Below are 26,386 nucleotides of genomic sequence, written 5' to 3' on the forward strand. Positions count from 1 at the left end.
AAACACTCTCATATTATGGGACGGAGGGAGTGACATGTCTTCCACGAAAGCTTGTTTGGTGGAAACTGAATGTATTAAGATTATCAACACAACATTTCTAACGCATCTCAGCTGATTAAACAAATCAAAGCCATGGGAAGGAGAACAAATGCAAGAAATGGACTTTAACCAAGGGAAGAAACACTAAAATACAGAGCTACACTCTCCAATTTCCCAGCACATAATTTGTTTCCAGGTAATGCAGTAGCTAGCCTCTATCTGCTGCATATGAGTCCTTGCCCTAAAGCTCTGAGATGTACCTTTCAATGCGCACTTTGACTTTGCAGCAGATTGCCAGCCCTTCCCCCTGCTCTCCCAGGTTCTGCAAAGGAGCAGAGCAACATTGCCAACCCTACCATAACCACCCACAAGTGTAGAATGAAAATACAACGAATCAGAAAGCAATAAATTCAGTATTCACAAACATCAAAACAAGTTTCTTCTCTGTCAGCAAAAAATGAACTTCTCCCAAATGAAGGCCGGCAGGTAAGAAAATAGTTATAAGCTTCAAACACAGAGCTCCAAATTTATCTGGTCTGTCTACAAAATAAACTTTCACCACAGTTACTTGATGTTCCAAACCTAAATGAAGTAGGGTTTCTAAGGATAAGGACTAGAAGAACACGGAATGCAATCATCATCCTACATTTGCCATAATCGACTTTACAGAGTTCAAGATTCTGACATAGTCACGAAACAACACGGACTGGTCACCCTCCAAGCCAACACGGTGGTGCCGGTTGCTGCCAGCAAGGTTGTTACATGGGCTTCCCCCGATCACCAAGTCAAAGCCACCAAGTTGTCTGATAAGTGATGCAATTTTTTCATGTGTGAGAGACTGCACATCACGGAACTCTATCAGTGTGCCTTCCTGGGTCTGATCCCACCAAGTTCTCAAGATGCTCCTACTCGCGTCGCAGATTTCCACAGAAACCACGGTCTTCATCCGTATGCCAAGCTTGTGAAGGGCAACCTCTGCTCCTCCGATACCACTGAACAGGGACAGCACGTTCATACCACATGGAAACCTATCCTTCAGCACTGACAGATGAAAAGCAACAGTATCGACTTGGAATGAATTTCCAAGGCATTTCTCTCTCTTTTTCTTGCTAGTTCCCCTGGTATGGTCCCTTGGATAACCAACCAGAAACTCCATTTCCAGAGAAATGCAGCAACTTTGTTTCTGCCAATCCATACCAAATTCCACTTCCTGCATTCTTCCAGCACATATTTCTGAACAGCTTGAGTTGGTGGATCGCTCGAGTTTGCAAGAGCACGGTGGATCCGTTCAGTCAGCGTTGCGCTTGCCGTACATGTTTGTAGGCAATTGAGCTGCCTTCTTTGGTCCCACGAGGGCCACCACGTCTCGTACTGGGGGAAGGCCTCGAAAATGGTCTTCGGAGGGATGGGACGCAAAACTGACCTTCCCTCAGTTGGGAGGTTATGGTGTAACCCCGTTTCCTTAACGCTGCGCAGAAGTATTTCGAGTCTACGAACTCTGGCTCAATACCATATAGGCATCTTGAAATTTCTGCCCAGGCACCTTTAGTAGCAAGTGCCACATTCTCATAGTAGAAGAAAGGTGCTCTCATACTATGTGCAGGAAGCCATCTGCCCACTGACCGTGGTCGGTCACCAGGTAGGCCAAATCCCACCATTGGCTTTGGCAGAGAAATTGACTCTTCATGACCACCATCCCATGGGGATTGACTTCCATGTGCTCCACCTCCGTATCTTTTCCTCTTCTTGCTATCTTTTGTGGATCTTGCTTTCTTTCTCCCCACGCAGGAACTGAAGCGATTCTCATCCATAACCTGCAAACAAATTCCAGTGTCAATCCATCGAAATTAAGAATGAAGCCATTATTATTCACATGTATAGGAAACTGCAATGTACCTCATGGTCAGCCTGTGATGCATAGATGGAGTCAACCAATACATGCATAGGGGTATCCAGACCTGGCCAAGTTTGAACCAAATATAAAGCATAAGGTACGATCCCATTAAAGTATGATCAACAAAGCCTAATCACCAAGCCAACAACTACAAGAAGAGAGCCATACCACATCTTCTAAGAGCCATGTTTGCTTCATCTTCAGGAAATCCCATGTCCACTAAGGACTTGATCTGCTTGTCCCACTGTGACATTTCTTCTAGGAAACCCTGCACAAAAGCACAGCAAAACAGAGATTAGAAAGCACTTTCTACATCTCACCGCCCATTTTGATGCCAACTAAGTAACTAGTAACTACATACTAGTAGTGAATGTAATTGTACAACATGATGCACAAGACCTGAAGAAAGGAGGGGGGGTTCAAAAGATTAATATTTAAGAGCTCGATTTGATGTCCTGCAATGCCGTTTCAGATGTATAATACAAGAGTTATTCTTGTGTGCATGAACTCAGTCCAGTACTTCATCTGCTTACTTGACACAGCTACCTAGACCAGCCATAAATGTGTTTGCAGCGTCATAAATAAGTGAAAACATATCTAGATAACACATAAATCATGAAAGTGGGTAATGCTTATGTAGCTAGTAATTTTCCATCCCTCTAGACACATTTCAACAGGTAAAATTACTCGATGGAAACAACTCATGGTCTCATACGTTAGATCATACCAGCTAATAAACAGATCAACAATGTTTCACATGTATATATAATTATATATCACAATCCACATAATCAAAGAATTTCCGGTTACCAAGCTGAAGATAAGTAAGTATCTACCTCGTCACCAGAACCATCAGAGTAAGGTTCCCTTTGGCCAGCATCAACAGCATCATCCCAGTCTTCAAAATCAAAAGCATCATCTTCTTCTTCTTCTTCTTCTTCTTCATCTTCAACGCGCTGGGGGATGCGGCGAGAAGTAGAGCAGCTACCCACTGAGTCGTCATTTTCCTGCATTTCACACAACCAATCTTAACATACCGTCCTTCCCGCCATGAAGCAAGAGGTCAACTCAGATATGGGAGCACATCAACAAATACCGTATATGCAAGAAGTAGTGACAGCAATGCACTTTCGTCCCTCTCCCCTGAAAGCAAAACAAAAGGTTAAAAACTGAAGGTGCAAAACATCAACAACACGAATGAAATGATCAAATGGAACTGACTACTACTACTTGTATTACCAATCTCTTTGGCGGCCTTCAGTACCATCTCTTTCGGGAAACCCATTTCTACATACATCCCAATTAACGAGGCAGAAGGAGCTGCCCCATTGGCCATCCCATCAGCGTCCTTTAGATCAGAAACAAACATCAGACTATGATCAAAATCATACCAAAACAATAACCTTATGCGAGCAATGACTAGCTCTTGTGCACTTGTGCTTAATTAAAGACACCCACTTCTATCACTTACCTGCCTCACCAGCGTGGACGGGCCAGGAGCATCAGTGTTTCTCGGGGCTGGATAAGACGAGACCCCAACGTGACCATCATTGTTCTCATCCAATTCGAATTCATCATTATCGCTAACCAAGTCCACTATCTGTAACATGAGTGACACCACAACTCAAACGCACAGAACAACAGCGAAAGCAAACCACCAGCAATGGAGAAGAGAAATAACGCGAGGGCATGCGACATCGCAAGTGAAGCCTTAAACAAGAAATTAGCACAGACACATTCGTTAGTATAAGTTCTAGAACGTGTTTAAATCGAAAGACAAACTGCGACCTTTTTCGATCCAACAGACCATTTACGACGTCCCACAGATGTCAAAATCGCGTGCACAGTTTATCGCATGCAATCGCAACCATAGCATCCACCGTCAAGAGCGGTTTCAAAGTAAAGACTGCTAAGGTGCTAACCATCACTAGACATGGAAACCTCGGCATGTAGCCGCATTTAAGAATGAATTTGCTTCCCTTGTCCAAGATCACATTTTGCAACTCCTAAAAGACATTACAGAAACCAAAGTCTCCAGATTGCAGGGGAAATTGCATTGCCTACAGCAAGATGGCAGCACATCTAACTACATGATGAAAAGGAAACCAACTACATTTCCAGTGTACTCTGTCTCTTCTCGGCTGTGACGACAAAGAATCGTTTCATGCAGAACATCTACAGAATCGAGGGGAGGAGAGGAGGGCTTTACCACCGCCATTGTTCCTGAACTGCCTGGAGAGCGAAATCACCCGGCCAAGTCCTATACAGCTCCCTCCCTGAGTCCCTGCGAACCAGGAAAAGCATTCAATTTTAGGGCGGCCGACGTACGGACGGACGGACGGGCACACGTCCCGCGAAATCCGCGGCCTCCCCGTTCCGCAGCGAAACCCTAGCCCACCAGACGGCCACGAGAGAGAGAGATGGGAGGAAGCCGGGGAGAGAGGCTGCTCACGTGCGATGATGCGACGGCGGCCGGCGTGGCTGGAGACGGCCGCGAGCGTGGACGGGGAGGGGGAGGAGGCGGCGGTGCCTGGACAGGAGGGCGCGGGCTCCGGGTCCGATGGCGCCGCCGGGGGTCTCCGGCGCGGAATGCGGGCGCCGATCGCCTCCTCGCCTCGTCGATGGCCCTCGGAGCGGCGGGGTGGAGCGGGGCGGAGGTGGCGGAGTAGGCGGAGAGGAGGCGGCGCCCCGACCAGGTCACAGCCAGACAAGAGGACTGGGGCGACGACACGAATCCACTCCACTTGTTGTAGCAGCTGGTGTTTCAGCTGGGCCTTCACTGAACTGGCCCATTGCTCGTTAAGGCCACCCCAGTCTTTTTATTTATTTATTTACTGTATTTAATGCAGTAATTTTTTTACTGCATTTAAGGACTCCCTTAGAAAGAATACTGTATTTAAGAAGATCACAAGTTGTCAAGGAACATAGATGAAGCCTCCCCGTATCTTCCCCTACTTAAACTCAGACTTTCCGAATACGTTTAACTTGAACCGGTTATGGATGGTGTTTTTCTTCCTCTTTAGTTAGGGCTATTAAAAAAAAGGATGCGAACAAAGCGAAGGGTAGAAGGAAATGCTATGGATTGCGGATGATAACCTTCAAAAATCCATAGATTATTTTGTGAAAAAGAAAGTGATAATTTCATTTTTATGATATACATTACAAAATTATTTTGTTTTATTCTCATGAATTCTTGCCGGTTCTTTTTTTGTGGAATTTTATGAATTTTAATTTCTTCCGCTAAAACTTCAAATGCCCAAAACCACCCTAGGAACTCCCCTCCAAAAGCATAAAATAAAGTGAAACAATTCATGGGTCTGAGGATTATTGTAGGATTATGATCAAAATAGCATCAGACAATACGAGATCATTTGTGTTCCATACTAAATAGGAAAAAATGGTAAATGCATTTCTCTTTTTTTCACATGATATAAATAGTCCTAGTGCTAGATAGACCGTGGCATTTTATTTTTTATATGTTTACTACATGCATGGTTTTGTATTTGCATATATTTTCCTGGAAAAACTGGGCTCAGGGTCGATGTTTTGGGAAGTTCTGGTTTATTATAAATTGTTGTGATAGGTTAGAGTTTAATTGGGACCCAGCACTGTTAGTTCATTCCAATTGAATATTTTCCTAATAATTATCCCTCCCTCCCTCCCTCTACATTTAACTTTAGGTGAGAATTGACATTCTTGTTACCCTATCCACCAGTTGCTTTGTCATTTTGTTGTTGATATGGTCTTGCTTGTTTCTCTTGTGCACTTTTGGGAAATGTTTGGTCAGTAGCCAAAAATTGGTATGCCAATATGTTGGCAAGCCTACCAACTTATTTTGCAAACATAAAACTTGTTTATTTTTGGCAACTTTTGGAGTTGGCTACCAACCAAGCATACCCTTGGTAGCTACCATTAGAGTCAAATCAAACAAAGAAAGCATAAGGAAATCCTATGAAAAGTCACAAATACTCACTAGTGATCTAAATACTCTTATATTTCTTTACGGAGGAAGTACTGTTCACTAGGCGACGTCTGGTTTGCAGTTCTGTGCGTAAAAACCAGTGTTTTCCCATGATGAAACCCATGGAACTGATGCAGAAAGAAGTTCCCAAGAACTAACAGAAAGAAACAGCAGGCACATGGCTCTTGATATTGCTAAATGAGGGATAAACGGTTACACCACTGTGCAGACTGATTAACGAAGTCATTGGCATTTTATTCTGGCAATAGAGCAGTTTCGATCGAAAGTAGCGACTAGCGACTGTCAAATTACATGATTTCCTCCTGGGTTTCCTCGGCTTCTGCATTCTGATGCTACTCAGTGTAACACTGTACATTGCAATGCGCGTATCTTACATAACGACACATCTAGCTGCTAGCCCTTTCTGCTCCACTCTCTGATCATCGTTGCCTGCAGAGAAAAATTAGAGTCGGTTTAGAATCGGTCGTCATATGCATGAAAAATTCGAAAATGAAAACTGCACTGGCTTCTAGAAATTAAGAACTCCTTGCAGCTGGAACTTCACAGCAGAGAATGGACTTTGTGGTTTGGCAAGCTACTCTTGGCAGGCAAGAATTTTGGTAAGTCAGATTGATTCATTCAAGTAGATCTCAGCCACACTGAATTAGTGAAAAGGACAACTACCTTCATGAGGCTGGTGGAGCCTGCGGTTCTGAGGGGTTGACATCTCCTTTTTAAGGCTGATGAGGATGTCTTCCATTGTATGTTCCCTTTTCCAGTTTCCAAGCATAGGAAATCGTCTTGGATCAACCTAGACAAATAGCTCACAGTAAGTACTAAGGTAAACATCACATCAACAACTTCACCACAGGTTGGGTTTTTTTTTTTGCACAAGTACCATTCCAGTTTCTTGATTCACACATGTCATATTGACCCTAGCCTGGAACCGGACAGTCGGTGGTTTGTCTGGATAATCTGTATCACAGAACAACTTCAATTGATAGATTCGTCCCTCGTGAACAGTCTGTGAGACAAAAATAAATAAGTGCAGTAATCAGCTGGCTCGAGCATAAGGAAGCAAAAAACAATTAATATCTACTCATGGGTATTCTACAACATACATTGGGTGGACCAATAATAGTTCCTGTCCAGGAGCGCATATATATGTCATCGGCATCATCCATCCCATAGCTCACAGTTCCATCACCAATGCCCTTCTCACCTCTCTCAAGTTCTTCCAAAAGTCTGAAGTTTCTGGGAACTGAAGTACAGATAACAGTTAGTACAACAGAAAATGCAATAAATTATTATGAGCAGCTCATTCAAGCAGAGTAAAACATGAATCCAGTAACATCATTTGAAATTCTAATGGTAGAAAATTAAGGAAAAGCATAATTCCCTAATTTATTGGGATACTTATAATAGTACACTTATAATTTTTAAAGATGTTTTCAATGTCATAAAATTGGAGTGTAGTAGCTAAGTTAACAGTTGCAGTATTAACATAAGCTATCCATTTAAATAGCAGAAAAGGGTGATGTTTAAGGGAAACAATGTTGTGTGCCTAGATTATAGACAACATATTGAAACAAAAGAGAAGAGTATAGAGCCACAACTCGCAGCATTAACCCTAGCATTGCACAAGACCTGCTTAATAACTGCAATCAAGCACAAGGAACAATATCTGGAGGTACTAAAGACGCACAACAAGCCAATACTTGTTTCAATATTGGCATATTTGCCTATGGCAGTATTCTTCTCATAAGAGGTTATTCAAGTTGTAAACAGGTTGCAGATGGTCCATGTTGTTTAGAAGACTAGTGTCTTGCCCCATGAATGGAGATTAATGACCGCGTACAAAATCGGCTATAAGTTACAAGTGAATGTTAGTTGTCAAGTCTTTCAATTTTCAAGATTGGCTTGACAGGTGTGACTGTCCTAGCTAAAGCATCTAGTATAAACTGACTTATTGGCCTTTAACTTGTAGCGCCCAAAAGGCAAGGCTCTTAGTAGACAGGGCCTTTCGGTATATCGGTATATCAAATAAAATCCCGAGGAGCCCGATCTGTTAAGCAGCGTCGACTTTAAGTATTTAGTTCTTCAATGGCAGGATATACTCTTAATAGATGGATAGCTCTTCACAAGTTGTGCCTTTGGAAGACAAGTATGGGTTATGGTTTCATCCTGGCAAAATCAGCCGTTCGTCCCATTACTGTGATCACATGCTAGGGTTGGTAATGGTTCAATCATTGAGTGAGGGTAGGCTTGCTATATCGAGGAGGAAGAGAGATAGAAGAGAGGGGCTAGGATCAGATCTCTCTAGTTAATAATTCTCATTGGATAATATATATGGCATCACTTTAATATAGACGAATTTCTTAGTCATTAAGTGACATATCTCAACACTGAAGACCTATCTTATATCCAAGGAAATTGTCCTTATCTTTTATAGGTTTATAACCTTCCTTATCTATAAGTGACCATCCAAGTTACTGTTTTATTCGGCTAGACGGTGGGCCTACGCCTGACACAGCTGGCCACAAGCAGCATATCAAGTATAACAGGTTAGTAGGAATCAACATGAAAAGGGCAATGCCAGTTAGGAAGAAACTGATAATATAGTTGGAACACATTTTTATAAACAATGCTATCCTGTGAAGCAGTGTATGATCACATCAAAATAAGACACTATACTTAGGCTGAGTGCCCTGAGGATGAAATGCCTTCCTTAGATTGGTTGTTGTCAGTGTTTCTAAGTGGAGAGGAAGGACAGATATACCCACCATCCAATATAACTCCTAGGAGTACTCTAGTACTCTTCGCATTTAATTTGCTTCAAAATTCTCAAACCCTTCTTTAGGTTTTGGCTGCTCATGGCATGCCAGTCACAAACAACTAATGCCGTTGGGTTACAGGAATAAACACATCTTCATGATTGTTCTGACACACTAGTTTAACTACACATAGGGATCCAAAATTGCATTATTGTTCCATAAAAACATGCCCTGGGAGTGGGTTGTGAGTCTAAACGGGCAGCACATAAGTATTGATAGGAGTTCTTGATAGAGAAAATGGGGTGTAAGAATACAAGTGCCCAGATCGTAGTAATACCTCGGATACCAGAGAGCTGGCAGAAAAAATCAACCTAGGATTATTAATCATAATGTGAACCTAATCAACAGAAAACGATTCGCACGACAAGATAAACTGTGACCGGCCAACAAATCCAGCTGGTACCCCCTAAATCCATACCGGTCCATCCATCCAAAACTGTGCCAATAATTGAGGACTTCATCAATTCCTGGGTTAGGCATAAAGGACCAAACCACTCACCAAACTTCACACCAACAGACAACACGGTGAATTCGGCCTCACCAACAGCCCTCAACGGTTCCTCTGACCGACATCTAGCCCATCGTCCTGATAGCCCCATCCAAAATTAACCCAACATAGCAGCATTCCATATTCCATCTTTGCCACAACCCATCATGGAAGTATGCTAATAATACCTACGGAACCTGCCTTTGCTCGAGAGTTCCTTGGCTGAATGTCCACACGGATGTCTGAACTGCGAAGGCAGATTTCACAGGGCATCATTCAGGAGGGATTCGGGATCGCCGGCAGATCCCAGCCCCATCAGATCAATCGCCAGACGCCGAGCCTAATCCAGCAATCCCTCCAACGGCCCCCTCCCCGGTCACTCGAATCACCGCCCCCCTAAAAATCCCACCAAGAATCCAAGAACTCGTACTCCACGGCCAGGAAGATCCCGCAGCGGCAGAACGAGTCCTACAGGAGGCGGTTCGTACAAATCGTGGCAAAGAAACGGCGAGAGGGGGGGAGGCTCACTCACCGACGACCGGCGCGGATCCCTCGGAGCCCATGGCGAGCCCCTCTTCCACCTCCAGCTTCGGCCGCCTCTTCCTCTTCCCCCCTGAGCTGCGCTGGATGGATTCCGCGGTGGCTGAGCCGCGAGGACACGAATATCCGGAGCCCCGCGTGAAGCAAAGAAAGCCTTTTTCCGGCTCAGGGGGGGAGAAAAAGGAGGAGAGATGCGCGCACAGTACTGGACTGGGGCCGGAGCGAAGGAAGGAGCCCAAGTTGCCAAGTGATGATAAATAGGGATGACTCGGCTGCCGGGAAGCAATTTCCTTGCCACCGCCTTTTTTTTTCTTTTTTTCTTTGCCTCAAATTTTCCTAAGATGAAGATAATTGGCCATTTAAGTTTAACCTATGGGAAATCGGGCGAAAACTGATGCGGACACGTCCACGATACGTGTCGGTCATGGAACATGATAGCGCACAAGGCATCCTCGGTCTGGCTATTGATAGTGGAATCCACACACCGCCGAGAGGAGAGCAATCGGCGAGGATGACTACAAGTGTCATCTTATCGCCCATCGCCCTCGAAACAGCGACTCTGACTTTTCGCCACGGACCAACGGCCACCGCCATCTTATGACATATTAGTATTTGGTTAATAGCCAGGTGTATTGAAGAGAAACCGGTCATCCTTTTCTCGGCAAAGTTTGGAAAATATATCAATGCGCGACATGCGAAACATAACGACAAGAAGGTGTGACGCCACGATCACGTTAGCGAGACAAACCAGTTTGTTATAAATACTTGTCACTTATGTGGCAAAGTTTTTAACCTTTTTCCATGATTTTTTTCTATTAATTAATTGATTAAGACAAAGAGAACTGTCAATTTAATCTATGGGAAATCGGACAAAAACCGATAAAAACACGTCCACAATACGTGTTTCAGTGTTTGCCATGGAACATGATAGCACACAAGGCATCCTCGGTCTAGCTATTGATAGTGGACTCCACACACCACCATGAAGGGAGCAATCGATGAGGCTAACTACAAGCGTCATCTTATCGCCTATCGCCCTCGATTCAGTGACTGACTTTTCGCCACTGAAAAACGTCCAACACCATCTTATCACGTATTAGTATTTGGTTAATAGCCGGATACATTGAAGAGAGATCAATCATCCTTTCTTGGTAAAGTTTGGCAAATATATCAATGTATGACAGGTAAAACATAACGACAAGAAGGTGTGACGTCACGTTCATGTTAGCGAGACAACTAGTTTGTTATAAGTAGTTGTCACTTATGTGGCAAAGTTTTTAACCTTTTTCCTTGAATTTTTCTCTATTAATTAATTATGACAAAGAGAATTGCCAATTTAATCTATGGAAAATCGGGCGAAACTGATACAGACAAGTCCACAATACATGTTTGTCATGGAACATCATAGCACACAAGGCATCCTCGGTGTAGCTATTGATAGTAAACTCCACACACCGTTGAGAAGGGAGCAATCGATGAGGCTAACTACAAGCATCATCTTATCGCCCATCGCCCTCGAAACAGCGACTCCGACTTTTCGCCACGGACGAACGGCCACCGCCATATTATGACATGTTAGTATTTGGTTAATAGCCAGATACATTGAAGAGAGATCGGTCATCCTTTTTTTTGGCAAAGTTTGGCAAATACATCAATGCATGACAGGTAAAACATAATGACGAGAGGGTGTGACGACACGATCTTGGTAGCGAGACAACCGGTTTGTTATAAACAGTTGTGACTTATGTGGCAAAGTTTTTAACCTTTGTCCATGAATCGGGCATACTTAATTTGTGTTTTTAGGCGAGTTCTAACAATAGTTGCTCGGATCACTTTTGTGTAACATGTTGTTTTGTTATTTTTGTTCCTATTGATTATTAAATCTACAGAATAGGAATTTCAAAGTGGCCTCTCAGAGATTCTTTTGAGAGAAAATGTGTACGAAAGCCCACATCCAGTTATTATGATAAGTGTAATGTTGCCGGCGTGTATATGCTACGTACCTAAGGGTATGCACAATGATGCTATCTTAGCAGTGTCATATAGGATAAATATTCAGGTGGAGAAAAGAGAAACCAGAAAGAAAGAAAAAGGTTTTGTTTTCTCTTAATTAAGAGATGATCTCGTAGTAGCAAATCTCTTGCCACATTCACATTTCTAGGAATATCTAGTTACCAGAGATAAGATGAAGAGACAACCCATTGTACATTTTTTAAGTCATCTCTAGATTATATGGCAGGGTTAAGATTAGATTATCTTATCAATCACTCTACATGCCCTAATTAGCTAGCTGGGTCGAACTCGTCTTATCAGTTTTTGGCTGGCTTTTCTCATTAACTAATAATGTCTTTCTCTCTTGTTGCTTATAAACAACCAATAGTAATGGAAACTAAAGGATAACCTCCGCAAAAGTCACTCATCATCTACCCCTTTTTCACCCTAATCTTGAACCAAGCATTAAACAAACAGGGGCTCGAGAAAAATATGTAGGTATTTCATTTCGTCAAACAATAGCACGTGTGTATGTCGTATCTTCTCCAATTATTTCGTTTTCAAAGGGTTGGTGGCCGGTCATGACTGGTGGACATGCTCGTTGCCGTTCATCAATTCCTGCGAAAATCCTCATGATTTCGGATAATTTTCAATCGGATACGTAACCCCTAAAAAAATATCCTACGGGACCACTGGTACAAGTGATGAGCACAGAGAGAATCAAGAAACATTAAGGGCCAGATCTTTGATGGATGACCTAACATGGACCAATATGTCATTGTAGTCTGCCATAAATTTCTGCTCCTTGGATACCATGTTCTCACGGAAGCTGCCGGTAAAAGAACAGCAGTAAAAGATGCCTTCACTGAATTTTGTACCTCTGGAGAATGGTAGATTTTACATGTGAAATTGCACAAATTACCGGCATTTACACAAATTTGGTTACTACTTTTTCAGGTTTCTACTACTGTTCGCACCAGAAAACCATGATGAGATATCGTCGTCGTCGTCGTCGTCCTCGATCATCTCCATGCTTCTGGGAACACGAGGGGAGGAGCGATTACTTTCTTCTGATGCCTCTCCTGGAAGCCCCTGCTCCCCCCTGGACATCTCTTCCTTCCATTTTTCCCTCTCCAGAGGTTCTTGGGAAGTGGCAGTCCTGCCCCCGACAATGGGGAAACTGTCGAGGAATTTGTAGTCCCTGTGCATTGGGAGCATGCTGTTCTCATTGTCGTCATCGTCGTCTGCCTCCTCCGAGCTCCAGAAATCTGAATCTTCATCAGATAGTGGGGCCCTTTTTTGCACAAGTTGTCGCTTTCGCAATGTCGGCTGGATGCCATCTTGAACGAATGAAATAGCGGGGTGCTTATTCTGCTCCAGATCACGGTGTGGTTCGATAGTGTCTTGGTCGTTTAATGCTTTTGGTCTTTTCCAACCACATTTCAAGCAGAACGCGTTCCTCTTGAAGTTCAGGTAGTTACACCTGCCATCAATCCCTCAACAATATGATTATGCTGATTCTATGGTAGTAGAGTACAGAACAAAATAACAACGCGGAAAGGTTAGCCACTTCGTTGACACCATTTTCCCCATGTTCTGTCTCATATCGACAGTAGACATCAAAACAGTGCAAATATACAATGGTAAGCACTATGCAGTAGAAATAGTCACTCACGAGGCACACTCCCATTCTCCTGGACTGAGTAAACGGTTTGTTGGTTTGTCATGACACTGCAAGCACCGTGTATTCTTCGCAAAATTCAAGAAGTTGCACCTGAAAATGTAGGATCAGTACAGGCGAGAGAGTACCCCCAGTCCATCTTAAATATAAACTAGACTTTTTGGCATCTCACCTTTTGCAAATCCAGTCACCTTTTTTGAGGGGTAGATGATCTTGGTCCTCATGCATCAAGTGATATCTCTCTTGAAATTCACCATCACAGCGCAAACATTTGATATTCTTTGCAAAGTTAAGGAAGTTGCATCTGGAAATATACACGTGGTATTATTCTTTTTGAAGAAAAATAGATTACATCATGTGGGCAAGTGATATGAGGTAAAAAAAAAAATCCAACATACTTGGGACAATTCCAGTCACCCTGCTTCACAGGTACAGCAGATTGACCTTTTGGTATACGTTGTGCAGCTTTATCAGTTGTGGAACCAGGCCCCTTGGAGTCGAGCTCAACAACCTCATTCAGTAGTTTCTTAATGGATTCTTTAACAGTTTTGTTTAGGCATGCTTTGTTCCCCACATTACCAGTAATGATATCAAGACCATAAGTCAGGAGGATGCGCATAACATCCACAGTTCTGCCCACTTCCTCTTTACGAGCCCTTACATATGCCCTCTCACAACTTCCCCTTAAATTGCATTGGCTGCAAACCTGTCACTCTGTCAGCATAAGGTGATGAGGCAGATATACTATATATACTACATAGATTTATGTCACAGACTTAAAGCAATCCAAATTGTCACATGTAGGCGAAAATACTAACTACAATATGATTGAGGGCTAACCACAGGAGAAGGCATAGTTAGACCATGTACGATGTAAGGTGCCTGGAGAGGTGCTTAGTAAAATAAACCAAGTTTTTCTTAAGCACCAGTGCTTATCTCTATGGCAGGGGTGCCTAATTAAACACCTGCCATCTACAAATAAGCACCAGTGCTTCAGCAAAAACCCGGTCAATTTCTCTAAGCACTTTGCATTGTACATGGTCTTAAAGGCAAGGAAAGTGAACATCGTCTGCAGCATGGCAAGCAAACTGAACATTGTCTTTTGCAGAGGTATACAGAATGAATTGGTTGAAAGCCAAATATCCTAAGTTTTATGTTAAATAGTACTCCCTCCGTAAAAAACGCTCTTATATTATGGAAATGTCCATAACTCCTGACATTTCCTAGTTTGCAGCAAAACATGTTTTAGCTTTTAGGTTGAATTCTAAATTGCTAACACAAAACATGGTTTCTCAAGCTCATACACACTGATTGAGTAAGGCAAGGCTAATAAAGAGGGCAAACTGTTAACTACTTCAGTCCCCAGCTTGTATTTGTAGTTAAGATTTGCATGGCGCTTTTTATAAGCAAGCAGATTAAAATACACACTGTTACATTATTATTATTATCTGAAGTACAAAACATCATGAACTTTGCTGAGCCTAAGAGGTAAGATAGTTGGCGCACACACACAGCTTTCACAAAAGTTCCTGTGTTTAACAATTTGAATGTTCGATTCTCTTGGTTCAGAAAACATTTTCTGGTTCAAATTTTCTCCAAAACATTTGTACAAATGGGTACGTTCTAAACTAAAGTGAAATAGAAAAGGAAGGTAAAAAGAGAGAAATTCCTTTGGACACATTTTCATGTACTTACCTCTCCCTCATCAAGTCCTACATGAGCACGCAATCGCTTCCCAGAATTAATAACTTTCCTGTCAATGCTAGGGCACCCACCACGCAGAGCGACCTGAATATCCCATCTTGACAGATACCTGCAACAGAAGAGTTCCGACTTTATATGCATGGCACAGGGATGTCGTATTGTAATGCACTGCATCCATTTAGGGCCCTGGTAGTTAAATTCAATGTGGCGAGTGCCGAGTGGTGAGGCCAACAATAAGACTGCTGCTACACAAACAGAAATCATGTCCTGAAATTGCATATATTGACTGATGTGTCTTTCTACAGTTGTAGAACATGTTAAGCACCCTGTATATAAGCTCAGATTTTTTTTTAAAAATTCTTCGAAATTACTTGGTAATACTTTGCTCAACTTCATACAACAACCATAGTATTTTGCACTGATTATCCCACTATTAGGTAGCGGTGCTCTGGAGCTTTCTACCAAGGTTGAAGACAGCATATCAGCAGTATTGCATTTGTTAGGCAAGCTGCTGCAAAAGGCAACATTTTCCCTCACCGAGACACGGACGACCACCTTGTCTGCACTGCGGTGCCTAACGCAGGGCAACGCAAACTGCTGGCACATTTCAGCAAACATCTGGCGTGCAGCTAAACAATGGCGCCAGACACTGACAACGGCATCGAGACACACAAGCAGGATCCTTCCAAGCTCAGCCACCTCACCTGACGATCTCCGGACGATCGCGCCCGAAGCGGAGGCAGGCGGTGCGGACGAGGTTGGAGTCCTTGGACGGCGCGGCCCCGGCGAAGGCGGAGGGGTCGAGGTGGCCCTTACGGAGGAGGAGCTCCATCAGCGCCACCCACTCCGGCCACGGGTGGGCGATGTCCACGGCCACCGGCTTGTCCCCCGCGCGAGCGCCGCCGCCTCCTGGCTCTTGGGTCACTTGCCATTGCTCCCGGGGCGGCGGTTGTGCTGGTGCGCGGGAGAGGTCTAGGTCTTCGAGCTCCGAGCGTAGGAAGGCGAGCCGCCGGTCCGGTGGCGGAGGCGGGCGGTGGCTGCAGAACCGCCGGAGTGCAGTGGCCGCGGTGGCGAGGCCGAGGCGGCGGTGCATCACTAGCAAGACTGGTTTCTGTTTGCCCGGCCGAACCCAGTAGCCTAGTGTACATCAGAAGCTGCCAGGCCAGGCCCAATCTTGGACTGTTACATCGTTTTTGGCCCAGCTAGTGCAGTTTTAGTTTTAGCTTTTTTATATAAAAAAATAGCCAGAGCAGATGCTGATATTGGCATTTCTGATTTCAACTTGTAACAGGCTCCATGAACTTCATTTCAGCATGGCAAGATCTTATTGCAAAAGGATGTGTATAAGATAACATTTTACTGATCCAGACACTCGTGTGTTATCCCTGTTAGTGTTTTTATTTTCTTGCGAAAATCACGCGGGTAGTGTCGGCATAGGGCTTGAGTGAGATGTGTCTCCCTAGAAGAATTATGTTGGGTGCAATAGTACCAGGCATGAAATTTCATGTGAATTTCTTCTTTTGACTATCTTCGACATCTTTGGCCACTCAATTATGTTGTAACAGCTTCATATTATAAAGCATAGATTCTTTGGCCACTCATACCATTTTTACGACGACATTGACTTTTATTTTCTTGACCGAAGAAGCACTAATGATACCAAAAGCATAGATTCTACAGCACAAGTGCACACAACTGACGTTTTACAAACAACAGAGAACATACATGGATAAGCTCAAAGCTCATCCGCTACATCTGAGAGACGCAGAATCCTTGCTTCGATCTTCAGCGAAGGTCACTCTGGGAACATCTGGGAGAAGGTTTCTGTAGCTCGGCATTTTTCAGCAACAGAGTCTAGCTGTCTACCATCTAAACCGTCAACGAAACAAAAGATCCAGCGCAACCATCAATCATCCCTAAAATCACTGAAGAAGTGAGCAACTGGGGAACTCCAGGCAGTCGTGCGTCGTTGTCAGAATGATCCGCGGCTCTTCAGCTGGTCCATGAGAAGGTGAGCGACCGACGCATATCCTTGCTCACGCGCTGTTGCGATGCCGAATGAAGTGAAAAACAGGTCAGGTCAACTATGGGTATAATCTGCGTGAACATAGTGCTGAAGTTGCACCTTGGAAGAACCAGAATTACCTTGGAATATGGCGATCCCGGTTGGTGCTATCTTCCTCTTCTTCAAGCAGATGGAGCTGCATAATTTCCGTGACAAATTGAGCGTGTCAGAGAGCATACACATAGCCATACGTACAAAACATACACTCTTTCAACACAGGATATCCACATCTTGGAAGTGCCATTTACCCATTTCAATTTGTGAGTGCTAGAATCAAAGATCAAGCTTGCAAGTTCACTCACCTGTTGCATATCCAGTATTTCTTGGTACCCTTCTCCTCAACGCAGTGAGGGCACATCCACTTCTTGTTCTTCCTCACCTCTTCCATCTCTGCCACCACGTCTCAAATTCAGTAGTCTTACAAATATTATCCACCAAGAATAGTATAGATGCCATTGAACTTACCTTCACCATACCTAACTTTAAGGCAAGCACGGCAGAGGATCCCGTAGGAGGAATGGCAAGAGGAGCACTCCGTCTTCCCTGCCGTCAGAGAACAAAGATCGATCAAATGAACGTGAATTTGCTACACTGAAGAACTAGCTGCTGCTCCATACAAATGAACAAGAAAAAAAAAAAGGATTTGTAGCTTCTCTTGTACTCCCGCCGTTTCTTTCTAGTTTGCATAAAATATTTGGTCAAAGTCAAACTTTGCAATGTTCGACTAACTTTATAGAAAAAAATACCGATATTCATAATATGAAATCAATATTATTAGATGCATCACGAAATTAACTTTCATATACCATATAACTTCGGTTTTGTAGATGTTGATATTTTTGATACAAATTTGGCCAAACATTGTTTAGTTTGACTTTGACCAAATTTTATATGCAAAGTAAAAAGAAACGGAGGGAGTACCTATGCATTGCTGCTCAAAGTCTCCTTCCCCACAGCGCTTGCAGCCCTCCTCGCCGCAGAGTTTCTTCTGCCTATGACCACACGGCGGCAACTATACTGAGTGAACTAATCCCAGAACACAATCAGGATTTATAGGATGCGAAGCTACCTGCAGAAATGGCAGCAGATCCCAAGAACGGGGTCGTACACGGACCCCCTCGCCTTGCTGTCGCACCGCGTCTCCTGCAGCACCCGCAGCCTCTCCTTGTCGATGTACATAGGAGACTTCTCCTCCTGCTCCTCTTCCTCGGCGTCCGCTCCTGCGGGACGACAAGAGAAACTCAGTTCCGGTGCCAGCCCGCAGAGCAGGGCCACGGAAAAGCAGGGCGTGCGGATGCGGAGGCAGGAGAAGGGGCCAACCTCTGTAGGGCAGCGCCTTGTGCTGCACGGAGTCCCCGTTGAGCCGGGCGGAGCGGCGAGAGCCGGAGCCGGGCGGCGTCGCGGCGGCAATCAGGCGGCCCGAGCGGCGGAGCGGGGTGAGGACCCGCGGCGGCTTCGGGGTCTTCCTCGGGGTGACGCTCCCGGCGCGGGGGGAGGGGGCGGAGGAGATGGCGCTCAGCTCCCCGGCGCAGCGGCGCAGGCCGAGCATCTCCATCCGGGCCTGCACGGGTCACCGGATCCCAAACACCGGTGGCGGTCAGGGCCGCGAGAAATGGTGAATCTGGAGGAAATTTCGAGATTGAGGGGGAATCGATGGATGGATGCTTGCGCGTACCATGTTCTCGGAGATGCGGGCCTCGCGGATGCTCTCATAGTCGGACTTGTCGCCCAGCCTTCCCATGGCGGCGGCAGCGGAGGAGGCGACGGCGACGGCGACGGCGGCGGCGGGTTTCGGGGATTGGCTGCGGCGCTGCTGGGCGTGGTAGGTTTGGGACAGGGGGCGCTGGCGACGGCTGCGTTTGAAATTTGAGGGGTTGGGGGGAGGGGGGGGGGGGTAGTTTTACCGGTTTGCCCTCACGCGCGCTCGCTGCAAGTCTAGTAAATCTGAATATTCTTGGTAATGTAAAATTTGAGTGGGGTCAAGAGAAAGTGGCAGTATGGCACCCGGCTGTGTGAAATGGCAAAATTTTGAAAAGAATGCAAAGGAGACGTTGGTTGAACCGGAATGGTGTACCACTTGTGTGGAATGGCAATGAATCTACCAATGAGTTCTTGAATCCATTTCCCATTACTTTGTGCGATAGAGATGGTGATGATGAGACTTCTCGCCTAGCCTTCCCATCGTGGCCGCGGCGGGGGCTGGTTTTGGGGATTAAATGGGGCACTATTGGAAGTGATAGGTTTGGGGCAGGGACGCCGGTGACGACTGCGTTTGAAATTTGAGTTGAGGGGTAGGGGAGCCCGTGAGAGTAGTTTACCAGTTTGCCCTCACACATGCAAGCCTGGTTAAATCTATAAAAATTGGGTAACTGAAAATTTGTGTGGGGTAATGAGAAAGTGGGACCCGACTTATCATCGACAACTAGTGGCAAATTTTTTAAAATAATGCAAAGGAGACGTTAGTTGAGCCGGAACGATGCGGAGTTCATACATGGTCTTTCCCCTAGTGCTCGTAGCTAGGGTGTAGAGGTCCTCCGACGGCGCCACCATCGAGAGTCTTTCTCTTCCGATTGATCTCCCCTCCAACCCCGTCTTTCTTCCGATGACTCGTGTTGACCAAGGGGGGGCTGCGCTCCTGCCCAGCCTTGGTTTGGTGAGGACTCTTGGGAATTCTAGGAGGGTTTTGATCTACGTGGGGCAGATGGGGCCATAAGGGAGTAGCGCTAGAATGGAGAAGGGACGATGAAGATGTTGAGGATCTGCTCAACCGACTCGATATAAATGAAGATGGTGGGGATGATTTCATTTGAGAGAATAACCTGATCTACCAGATGTGCGTGCGAAGTGGCTAGCAATTGTAAAGGTTTACACTAGCAAGGGTCGACGTGGAATCCTGCGAAGGAGGTACATTGGTAGTTGAATGTTGTCAATTTTGTTTACGGTGCAGTTTCAGATGTCTGTGAGATTGGAACACAATGGTGCTCAATGGCCTCTGGCTATTCATAAACCAAACAGTTATTCTGATGGAGCGATGGCTTCACAAACACTAGATCAGTAGTGTTGGATAAGGTAGTTGTGCGGGTGAGAATTCCCATAGTGCCAGGCGGTTGCTTGAATGATATGGTGACCAAAGTATGTGAAGGAAGATGGGAAAGATCCTTGAAGTCCAAATTAAACTCCCAGTTGGGTATGTCGACGCACCTGTAGGGGTTAGAGTGAACATGGATGTCAACAAGAAATTGGAATGTCTTGTTTCAATAACTAGGGCTAGAAAGAAGGATTGATACCAAGTATGAGAAGTTGCCAACGTTCTGCAATAAATGTGGATTGTTGGGTCCCAGTATGACGATTGTTGGGTACCAGAAGTCCAGTAATTTATGGTTGTTCTACTTCTAGATAGGCGGTGCCGGATTTTCGGTAAGGACCAGCTGTGTAGAATCGAAAGTATGTCTAGAGGGGGGGGGTGATTAGACTACTTGACCAAAGAAAAATCTAGCCTTTTCCCAATTTTAAGTTTTGGCAGATTTTAGCAACTTAGCACAAGTCAAGCAATCAACCTACACATGCAAGTCTAAGAGTATAGCATCGGAATGTAAAACATTTGCATATGAAGGTAAAGGAAGGAGTTTGGAGGGAGCAAACGCAATGTAGACATGGAGATTTTTGGCGTGGTTCCGATAGGTGGTGCTATCATACATCCACGTTGATGGAGACTTCAACCCATGAAGGGTAACTGAAAGAACATGCGGTGCCCCCATGTTTGGTTTTGGTAATTGATGACAATCTCTATGGACTAATGATTGCCTCGAGTTATATTTGAAGGATTTGTCCATAGGTTTTTCTTGAAGTCCATTTGTTGGTTTCAAGGAGTTTATGAGTTGACCGTGGTGCTTTTAAGGAATTATCCAAAGATTGGTCATGTGAGTGTTGAGCTTATTGCAAGCATGTCTTGAAGAAGAAGATTGTGTGATCATTCATGCTTACCTTCAAGGCATCATCCAAATAAAGAGAGTTGGAAAGGTTCAAGGTTGATCAAGACTAAGTCAAGAGTGAATCAAGTTGATCAACTCACAAAGCATAGAAGATGTACCGAGAGGGATCAAGTGATCCCATGGTATGGTAAGCATTGTCAATTACGCTTTGTGTACTAACCCATGGTCTTCGTGAGAGTTTTTTGTGGGGTTAGGTTGTCGTGTGCAAGCTCAAGTGATGCATCACGAAGAGATCAAGTGCTTGAAGCTTGCCATCCATTCTAGTGAAAATGGACTTGTGAAGATGTGCCGAAGAGTGGCTCACCCATAGTGGAGTATGGGGGAGAAATCTACTAGTCTTCATCGAGCCAACGCAATCAAGAAAGGTGGACAAACTTGAGGGAGTCAAGATCATCATCATCTAGCTCAAGTGGACCATGTGCAAGGCAAAGGTTTGCCATTGATAGGTTTTCTATTTTACCAGTCTCATGGTGGTAGTTGGGAGACCGGGTTATAGGATCAAGTGTCGTACTATCAAGGGGGGCTCTCGATGAGTAGCCTGATCATATCTTTCGTAGAGAGCTCAAACCATTGCATATTTGCATCATATTTATTGGTTCTTGTTTGGTTCTTCTCTTTGTGAGATTTGGAGCTTATGGTCATCTTGATGACAAGCTCGAGTTCTTCGAAAACGGAGTTCACTCGCATCTTCTATGATGTTTTCGACGTTGGAGGTTATGTCGGTTCTTCTCTGTTGGAGGTTTCACTCCTCTATTTGTTAGGCATACCTCTCCTGCCTCTTCTTACTATATCCAATCGATGTTTTGATGCTTCTCGTCATCTTGTTTCCAACAAGCTTGAGCTTGCTCGATTCAGAGCTCATTTGCAAAAGTTATGGCAGTTCTGGTTTTCCTTGGAGTATACTTGTTTTCATGGTAGTGGCATATGTTTGGTGCCAGCGGTAGTACCGCGGGGCCAGACACTACTGGAATCAGCTACTTTGCCATCTGTTGGCTCTTTGCCGTCTGCTAGTAGAGGGCAAAGAAGCTCTTTGCCATCAGCTACCGAAAAGAAGACGACAAAGAAACGGCGGACAGCAAAACAAGCCTTTGCCATCTGACAGCTCTTTGCCGTAAGCCAGCAGATGGCAAAGATTCTTTGCCGTCAGCTGGCTGACGACAAAGAGAGAGGTGGCCCCCACCCCCAGCCCATTTAGAAAAAACTTAACGCCCACCTCTTTGCCGTCCGCTAGTAGACGGCAAGGAGAGATAAAGGCGGACGACAAAGAGCAGCGGACGGCAAAGAGCAGTCTAACTAATGGCCCCCACCCCCGCCCGCTACTCTCTCTGCTCTCCCTCTCTCCTCCCCGATGCCCACCAGATCCCCACCCACTGCCGCCTCCCCTCCCCCCGCCCGGCGGCGCCGCCGCCGCCGCCCCCGCACCCGCTTGGCCTGTCGCCCCGCCACCCGCCGCCGCCCCCGCAGCCCGGTGCCCCCCCCCCGCCCCCGCCCCCGCCGACCGCCCCATTGCTTCGGTGAGGGGATACTTCTTTTTTTCTTCTGTTTTTTCATTTTTTGTTGTTTAATTGTTAGTGCTAGATTGTGTTAGTGTTAGTGTTAGAAAAAGAATTAGAAGAAGTAGAAGTAGTAGAAGAAGTAGAAGTAGTAGAAGTAGTAGAAGAAGTAGAAGTAGTAGAAGAAGTAGAAGAAGAAGAAAAGAAGTAGAAAAAAGATGAAAAAAGAAAAATAAGAAAAGAAGTAGAAGAAGAAGAAAGGAAGAAAAGAAAAGAAGTAGAAAAAGATGAAAAAGGAAGAAGAAGAAAAGAAGTAGAAGAAGTATAAGAAGAAGAAAAGAAGAAAAGAAGTAGAAGAAGAAGAAGAAGAAAAGAAGAAAAAAGAAGTAAAAAAGTAGAAAAAAGATGAAAGAAGAAGAAGAAGAAGAAAGGAAAGAAGAAGAAGAGAAAGAAAGAAGAAGAAGGATAGAAGGAAACACCCCGACCCCCTGACCCCGACACCACACCCCGACACCCCGACCCCCTGACCCCCCTGACCCCGACACCCCGACCCCGACACCCCGACACCACACCCCGACCCTGACACGACACCCCGACACCCGACCCCCTGACCCCCCGACCCTGACACCACACCCCGACACCCACACCCCGACACCACACCCCGACATCCGACCCCCTGACCCCGACACCCCGACCCCGACACGACACCCCGACCCCGAAACAGCACCCCGACCCTGACACGGCACCCCGACACTGACACAACACCCCGACCCCCGACACCTCCCGAAAAGGTGTTCTTTGGCCTTTCAGAGGCCGACGGGGTCATATATATTTGTGAATTATTAGTTAGGTCATATATTTTTGATTTTGTTATGAAAAACATCATATATAATTGTGTTGATCGGGTAGATTTAAATGTGCAGTTGTTTCATCGCTGCGAGGTTTGGTGTTCGACGACCTCGCTGTGCGTTTGACGAGCTCTGCCCCTTCGTTCGTGGGTGAGCACAAATGACATGTCCTCCTCCCCCATTAATTATTTGCTCTGTTCCGGTGTTCGTGCCAATGAAACTTGATAGCTAGCTATATATGTGTCTTGAATCATCAGTATGCGTAACCAATATGTGTCTCCCATTAAAAAGCGTCATAGTTATAAATATGCATGCATTTGCATATTTATAACCTTGATTCTTTCAAATTGTCCAACGCTATCCATGGACAGCCCGAGTATGTGTAGATTGGGTTCGTTTTCCCATATGCTTTGCTCCGGATCCGACACATAAATTTCGTCAGTGCCTCCCCTGTTGTTCTCCGGGTACACATCCTCTCTGTTTATTGCAGAGACGTGTATCAGGAGAACAGCAGGGAGGTGCTGCCGAAATTTTGCGTCGGATCAGGAGCATAGCATGGGAAAATGAACCCAATCTACACATACTCGGGTGGGATTAGGACCTATCATTACCTATTAGAGTGTAGGTTGCATGGACGTAATAAAATTGACAAAGTAGATCAACTGATTAATATATACATGGTGAATTATATATATAATTGTTGTGTGTCCAGTAGCTCTGAAAGTCAAGATGAGTGATTGTGCGTGGATGTATACCGGTCACACTGGTCAGAACAAATGGAGCGCTGAATGGTTCGCAAAAACCAAGGGGTTTGTGCAAGCTGCATTTGCAAATGGCCATAGGAAAACCTGATGCCCCTGTTTCCGGTGCGGCAATTGGGAAAAGAGGACAGAGGCTGAAATGGGTAAACACCTGCAGAAGAGTGGTTTTATGCCCGATTATACGGTGTGGACATTTCATGGCGAGTCTACCCAACGTGACCGAGCTGAGGTGGATCGTCGTCGCACCGACGAGCATGGTACCGGGATGGAAAACATGGTGCAAGACTATGATGATGCTCGGGATTCGGACAAGGAGATGGAGGAATCTGCAAAGGCCTTCAATGAAATGTTGGAGTCTTCAAAATGTCTGCTCCACGAGCACACCGAGCTTTGTCAGTTGGATGCCATCTCACAAGTAATGGCTCTGAAGGCTCAGTTCAACTTGGGCAGAGAATGCTACGACGCAATTATGACAGTATTTGAACGCTTTCTACCCAAAGGCCATGTAATGCCTGCAAACCTGTACCAGTCGGACAAAATCCTCCGTGCACTGAAGATGCCCTATGAGAAGATACATGCTTGTGAGAAAGGATGTGCCTTATTTAGGCTTGACTATGCGGACTTGAACTATTGTCCCATTTGCAAGTCTTCCAGGTATATTGTGGTAGACAATGGTATGGGTGAGAAGACACAGACCAAAATCCTCGTTAATGTTCTTTGGTATATGCTAATCGTACCAAGACTTCAACGTCTTTTCATGGTCGAAGAGACGGCCAGACAGATGACATGGCACAAAACAGGCAAAAGAACCGAACTAGATGCAGATGGGAATCTGATGATGGTACACACATCGGATGGTGTTGCATGGAAAAAGTTTGATGAATTATATGCTGACAAAGCGGCAAATCCGAGGCATCCTCGAGTCGGCATTAGCACGGATGGGTTCAGTGTGTTTGGTATGACGGCAGCCCAATACAGTTGTTGGCCCGTATTTGTCTTTCCACTCAATCTCCCCCCCGGACAGATTATGCAAAGAAAGAACATTTTCCTGACGTTGATAATTCCAGGGCCCAACTATCTAGGGAAAAATATGAATGTGTACATGCAGCCGCTTAAGGACGAATTGCAAGAAGCCTGGGATAATGGGTTCAAGACATACGACGCCTATAGCAAACGGAACTTCATAATGCGTGTCTGGTATATGTACTCGACGCATGACTTGCCGGCGTATGCGCTATTCGTTGGCTGGTGTGTGCATGGAAGGTTCCCGTGCCCCACATGCAAGGGAGCTCTTGAGTTTCGTTGGCTTCAGGCCGGTCACAAGTTTTCTTGCTTCGACATGCATAGACAGTTCCTGGATCCTCGCCATAAGTTCAGGAAAGACAAGAAGAACTTCATCAGAGGTAGAGTTGTCAAAAACTCTGCACCACCCGCGTTGACAGGCCAACAAATCCTGGATCAGTTAAACGCTCTCGAGGCAGATCCAGAGCATCCAGGGTACTTCAAGGGGTATAATTCTAAGCACGCCTGGACTCACAAAACATGCTTATGGGATCTGCCTTACTTCAAAGACCTCCTTTGCCCACACAACATCGACGTGACGCACACTGAGAAGAATATCGCTGAGGCACTTTTTGGTACATTGTTCGGCATAGATGGGAAGTCAAAGGATAATACTAGGGGCCTAGATAATACTAAGGTTAGAGTCGATCTGGAGGCGTTATGTGATAGGCCGTTACAAAACATGAAAGAACCGAAAGGAAAGCAGAACTAGACGAAGCCAAAGGCATGGTTCAATCTTGGAAGGCCAGCTATGAGGGAAATTATCTTGTGGGTGAAAATGCAGTTGATGTTCCTGATACGTCTCCAACGTATCTATAATTTTTGATTGCTCCATGCTATATTATCTACTGTTTTGGGCAATATTGGGCTTTATTATCCACTTTTATATTACTTTTGGGACTAACCTATTAACCGGAGGCCCAACCCAGATTTGCTGTTTTATGCCTATTTCAGTGTTTCGAAGAAAAGGAATATCAGACGGAGTCGAAACGGAACGAAATCAACTGGAGAAATTATTTTTGGAAGGAAACAC

At 45.1% G+C, this 26,386-nt stretch overlaps 2 protein-coding genes and 1 pseudogene across 2 annotated transcripts; all 3 read right to left on the reverse strand.

Annotated features, from left to right (window-relative positions):
* Positions 1 to 332: 332 nt before the first annotated feature.
* Positions 333 to 4,651, reverse strand: LOC123087104 (DNA (cytosine-5)-methyltransferase DRM2-like; annotated as a pseudogene).
* A 1,398-nt stretch (positions 4,652 to 6,049) lies between these two features.
* Positions 6,050 to 16,240, reverse strand: LOC123083935 (uncharacterized). Its single transcript, XM_044505794.1, has 12 exons — positions 15,837 to 16,240; positions 15,124 to 15,241; positions 13,827 to 14,134; positions 13,601 to 13,732; positions 13,423 to 13,521; positions 12,694 to 13,230; positions 12,510 to 12,576; positions 9,748 to 10,066; positions 7,016 to 7,155; positions 6,793 to 6,918; positions 6,579 to 6,705; positions 6,050 to 6,344 (listed from the first exon to the last, which is right to left on the reverse strand). The coding sequence occupies exons 1-12, from the start codon at positions 16,223 to 16,225 to the stop codon at positions 6,286 to 6,288; spliced, it is 2,421 nt and encodes an 806-aa protein (XP_044361729.1). The 5' UTR covers positions 16,226 to 16,240; the 3' UTR covers positions 6,050 to 6,285.
* Positions 16,241 to 16,738: 498 nt separating this feature from the next.
* Positions 16,739 to 19,071, reverse strand: LOC123082363 (cell division cycle-associated protein 7). The gene is made up of 8 exons (XM_044504707.1): positions 18,873 to 19,071; positions 18,518 to 18,758; positions 18,267 to 18,417; positions 18,119 to 18,189; positions 17,663 to 17,740; positions 17,500 to 17,587; positions 17,278 to 17,333; positions 16,739 to 17,175 (listed from the first exon to the last, which is right to left on the reverse strand). The coding sequence occupies exons 1-8, from the start codon at positions 18,936 to 18,938 to the stop codon at positions 17,105 to 17,107; spliced, it is 822 nt and encodes a 273-aa protein (XP_044360642.1). The 5' UTR covers positions 18,939 to 19,071; the 3' UTR covers positions 16,739 to 17,104.
* Between the last annotated feature and the right edge of the window lie 7,315 nt (positions 19,072 to 26,386).

This window comes from Triticum aestivum, chromosome 4A, assembly GCF_018294505.1.
Source record: "Triticum aestivum cultivar Chinese Spring chromosome 4A, IWGSC CS RefSeq v2.1, whole genome shotgun sequence".
Taxonomy (NCBI): domain Eukaryota; kingdom Viridiplantae; phylum Streptophyta; class Magnoliopsida; order Poales; family Poaceae; genus Triticum; species Triticum aestivum.

Excerpts from the sequence above, each read along its gene's own strand:
- LOC123083935 (XM_044505794.1), bottom strand. The coding sequence starts at position 16,225 with ATGCACCGCCGCCTCGGCCTCGCCACCGCGGCCACTGCACTCCGGCGG. Across the intron at positions 12,577-12,693 it reads AGTAGAAACCTGAAAAAGTA|CTTCCGTGAGAACATGGTAT; the intron begins GTAACCAAATTT and ends TTTTACCGGCAG. Across the intron at positions 10,067-12,509 it reads ACAATGACATATTGGTCCAT|AAAAAAAAAGGCGGTGGCAA; the intron begins GTTAGGTCATCC and ends AAAGAAAAAAAG.
- LOC123082363 (XM_044504707.1), bottom strand. The coding sequence starts at position 18,938 with ATGGGAAGGCTGGGCGACAAGTCCGACTATGAGAGCATCCGCGAGGCC. Across the intron at positions 18,759-18,872 it reads CCCGCATCTCCGAGAACATG|GCCCGGATGGAGATGCTCGG; the intron begins GTACGCGCAAGC and ends TGACCCGTGCAG. Across the intron at positions 17,588-17,662 it reads TAAAGTTAGGTATGGTGAAG|AGATGGAAGAGGTGAGGAAG; the intron begins GTAAGTTCAATG and ends ACGTGGTGGCAG.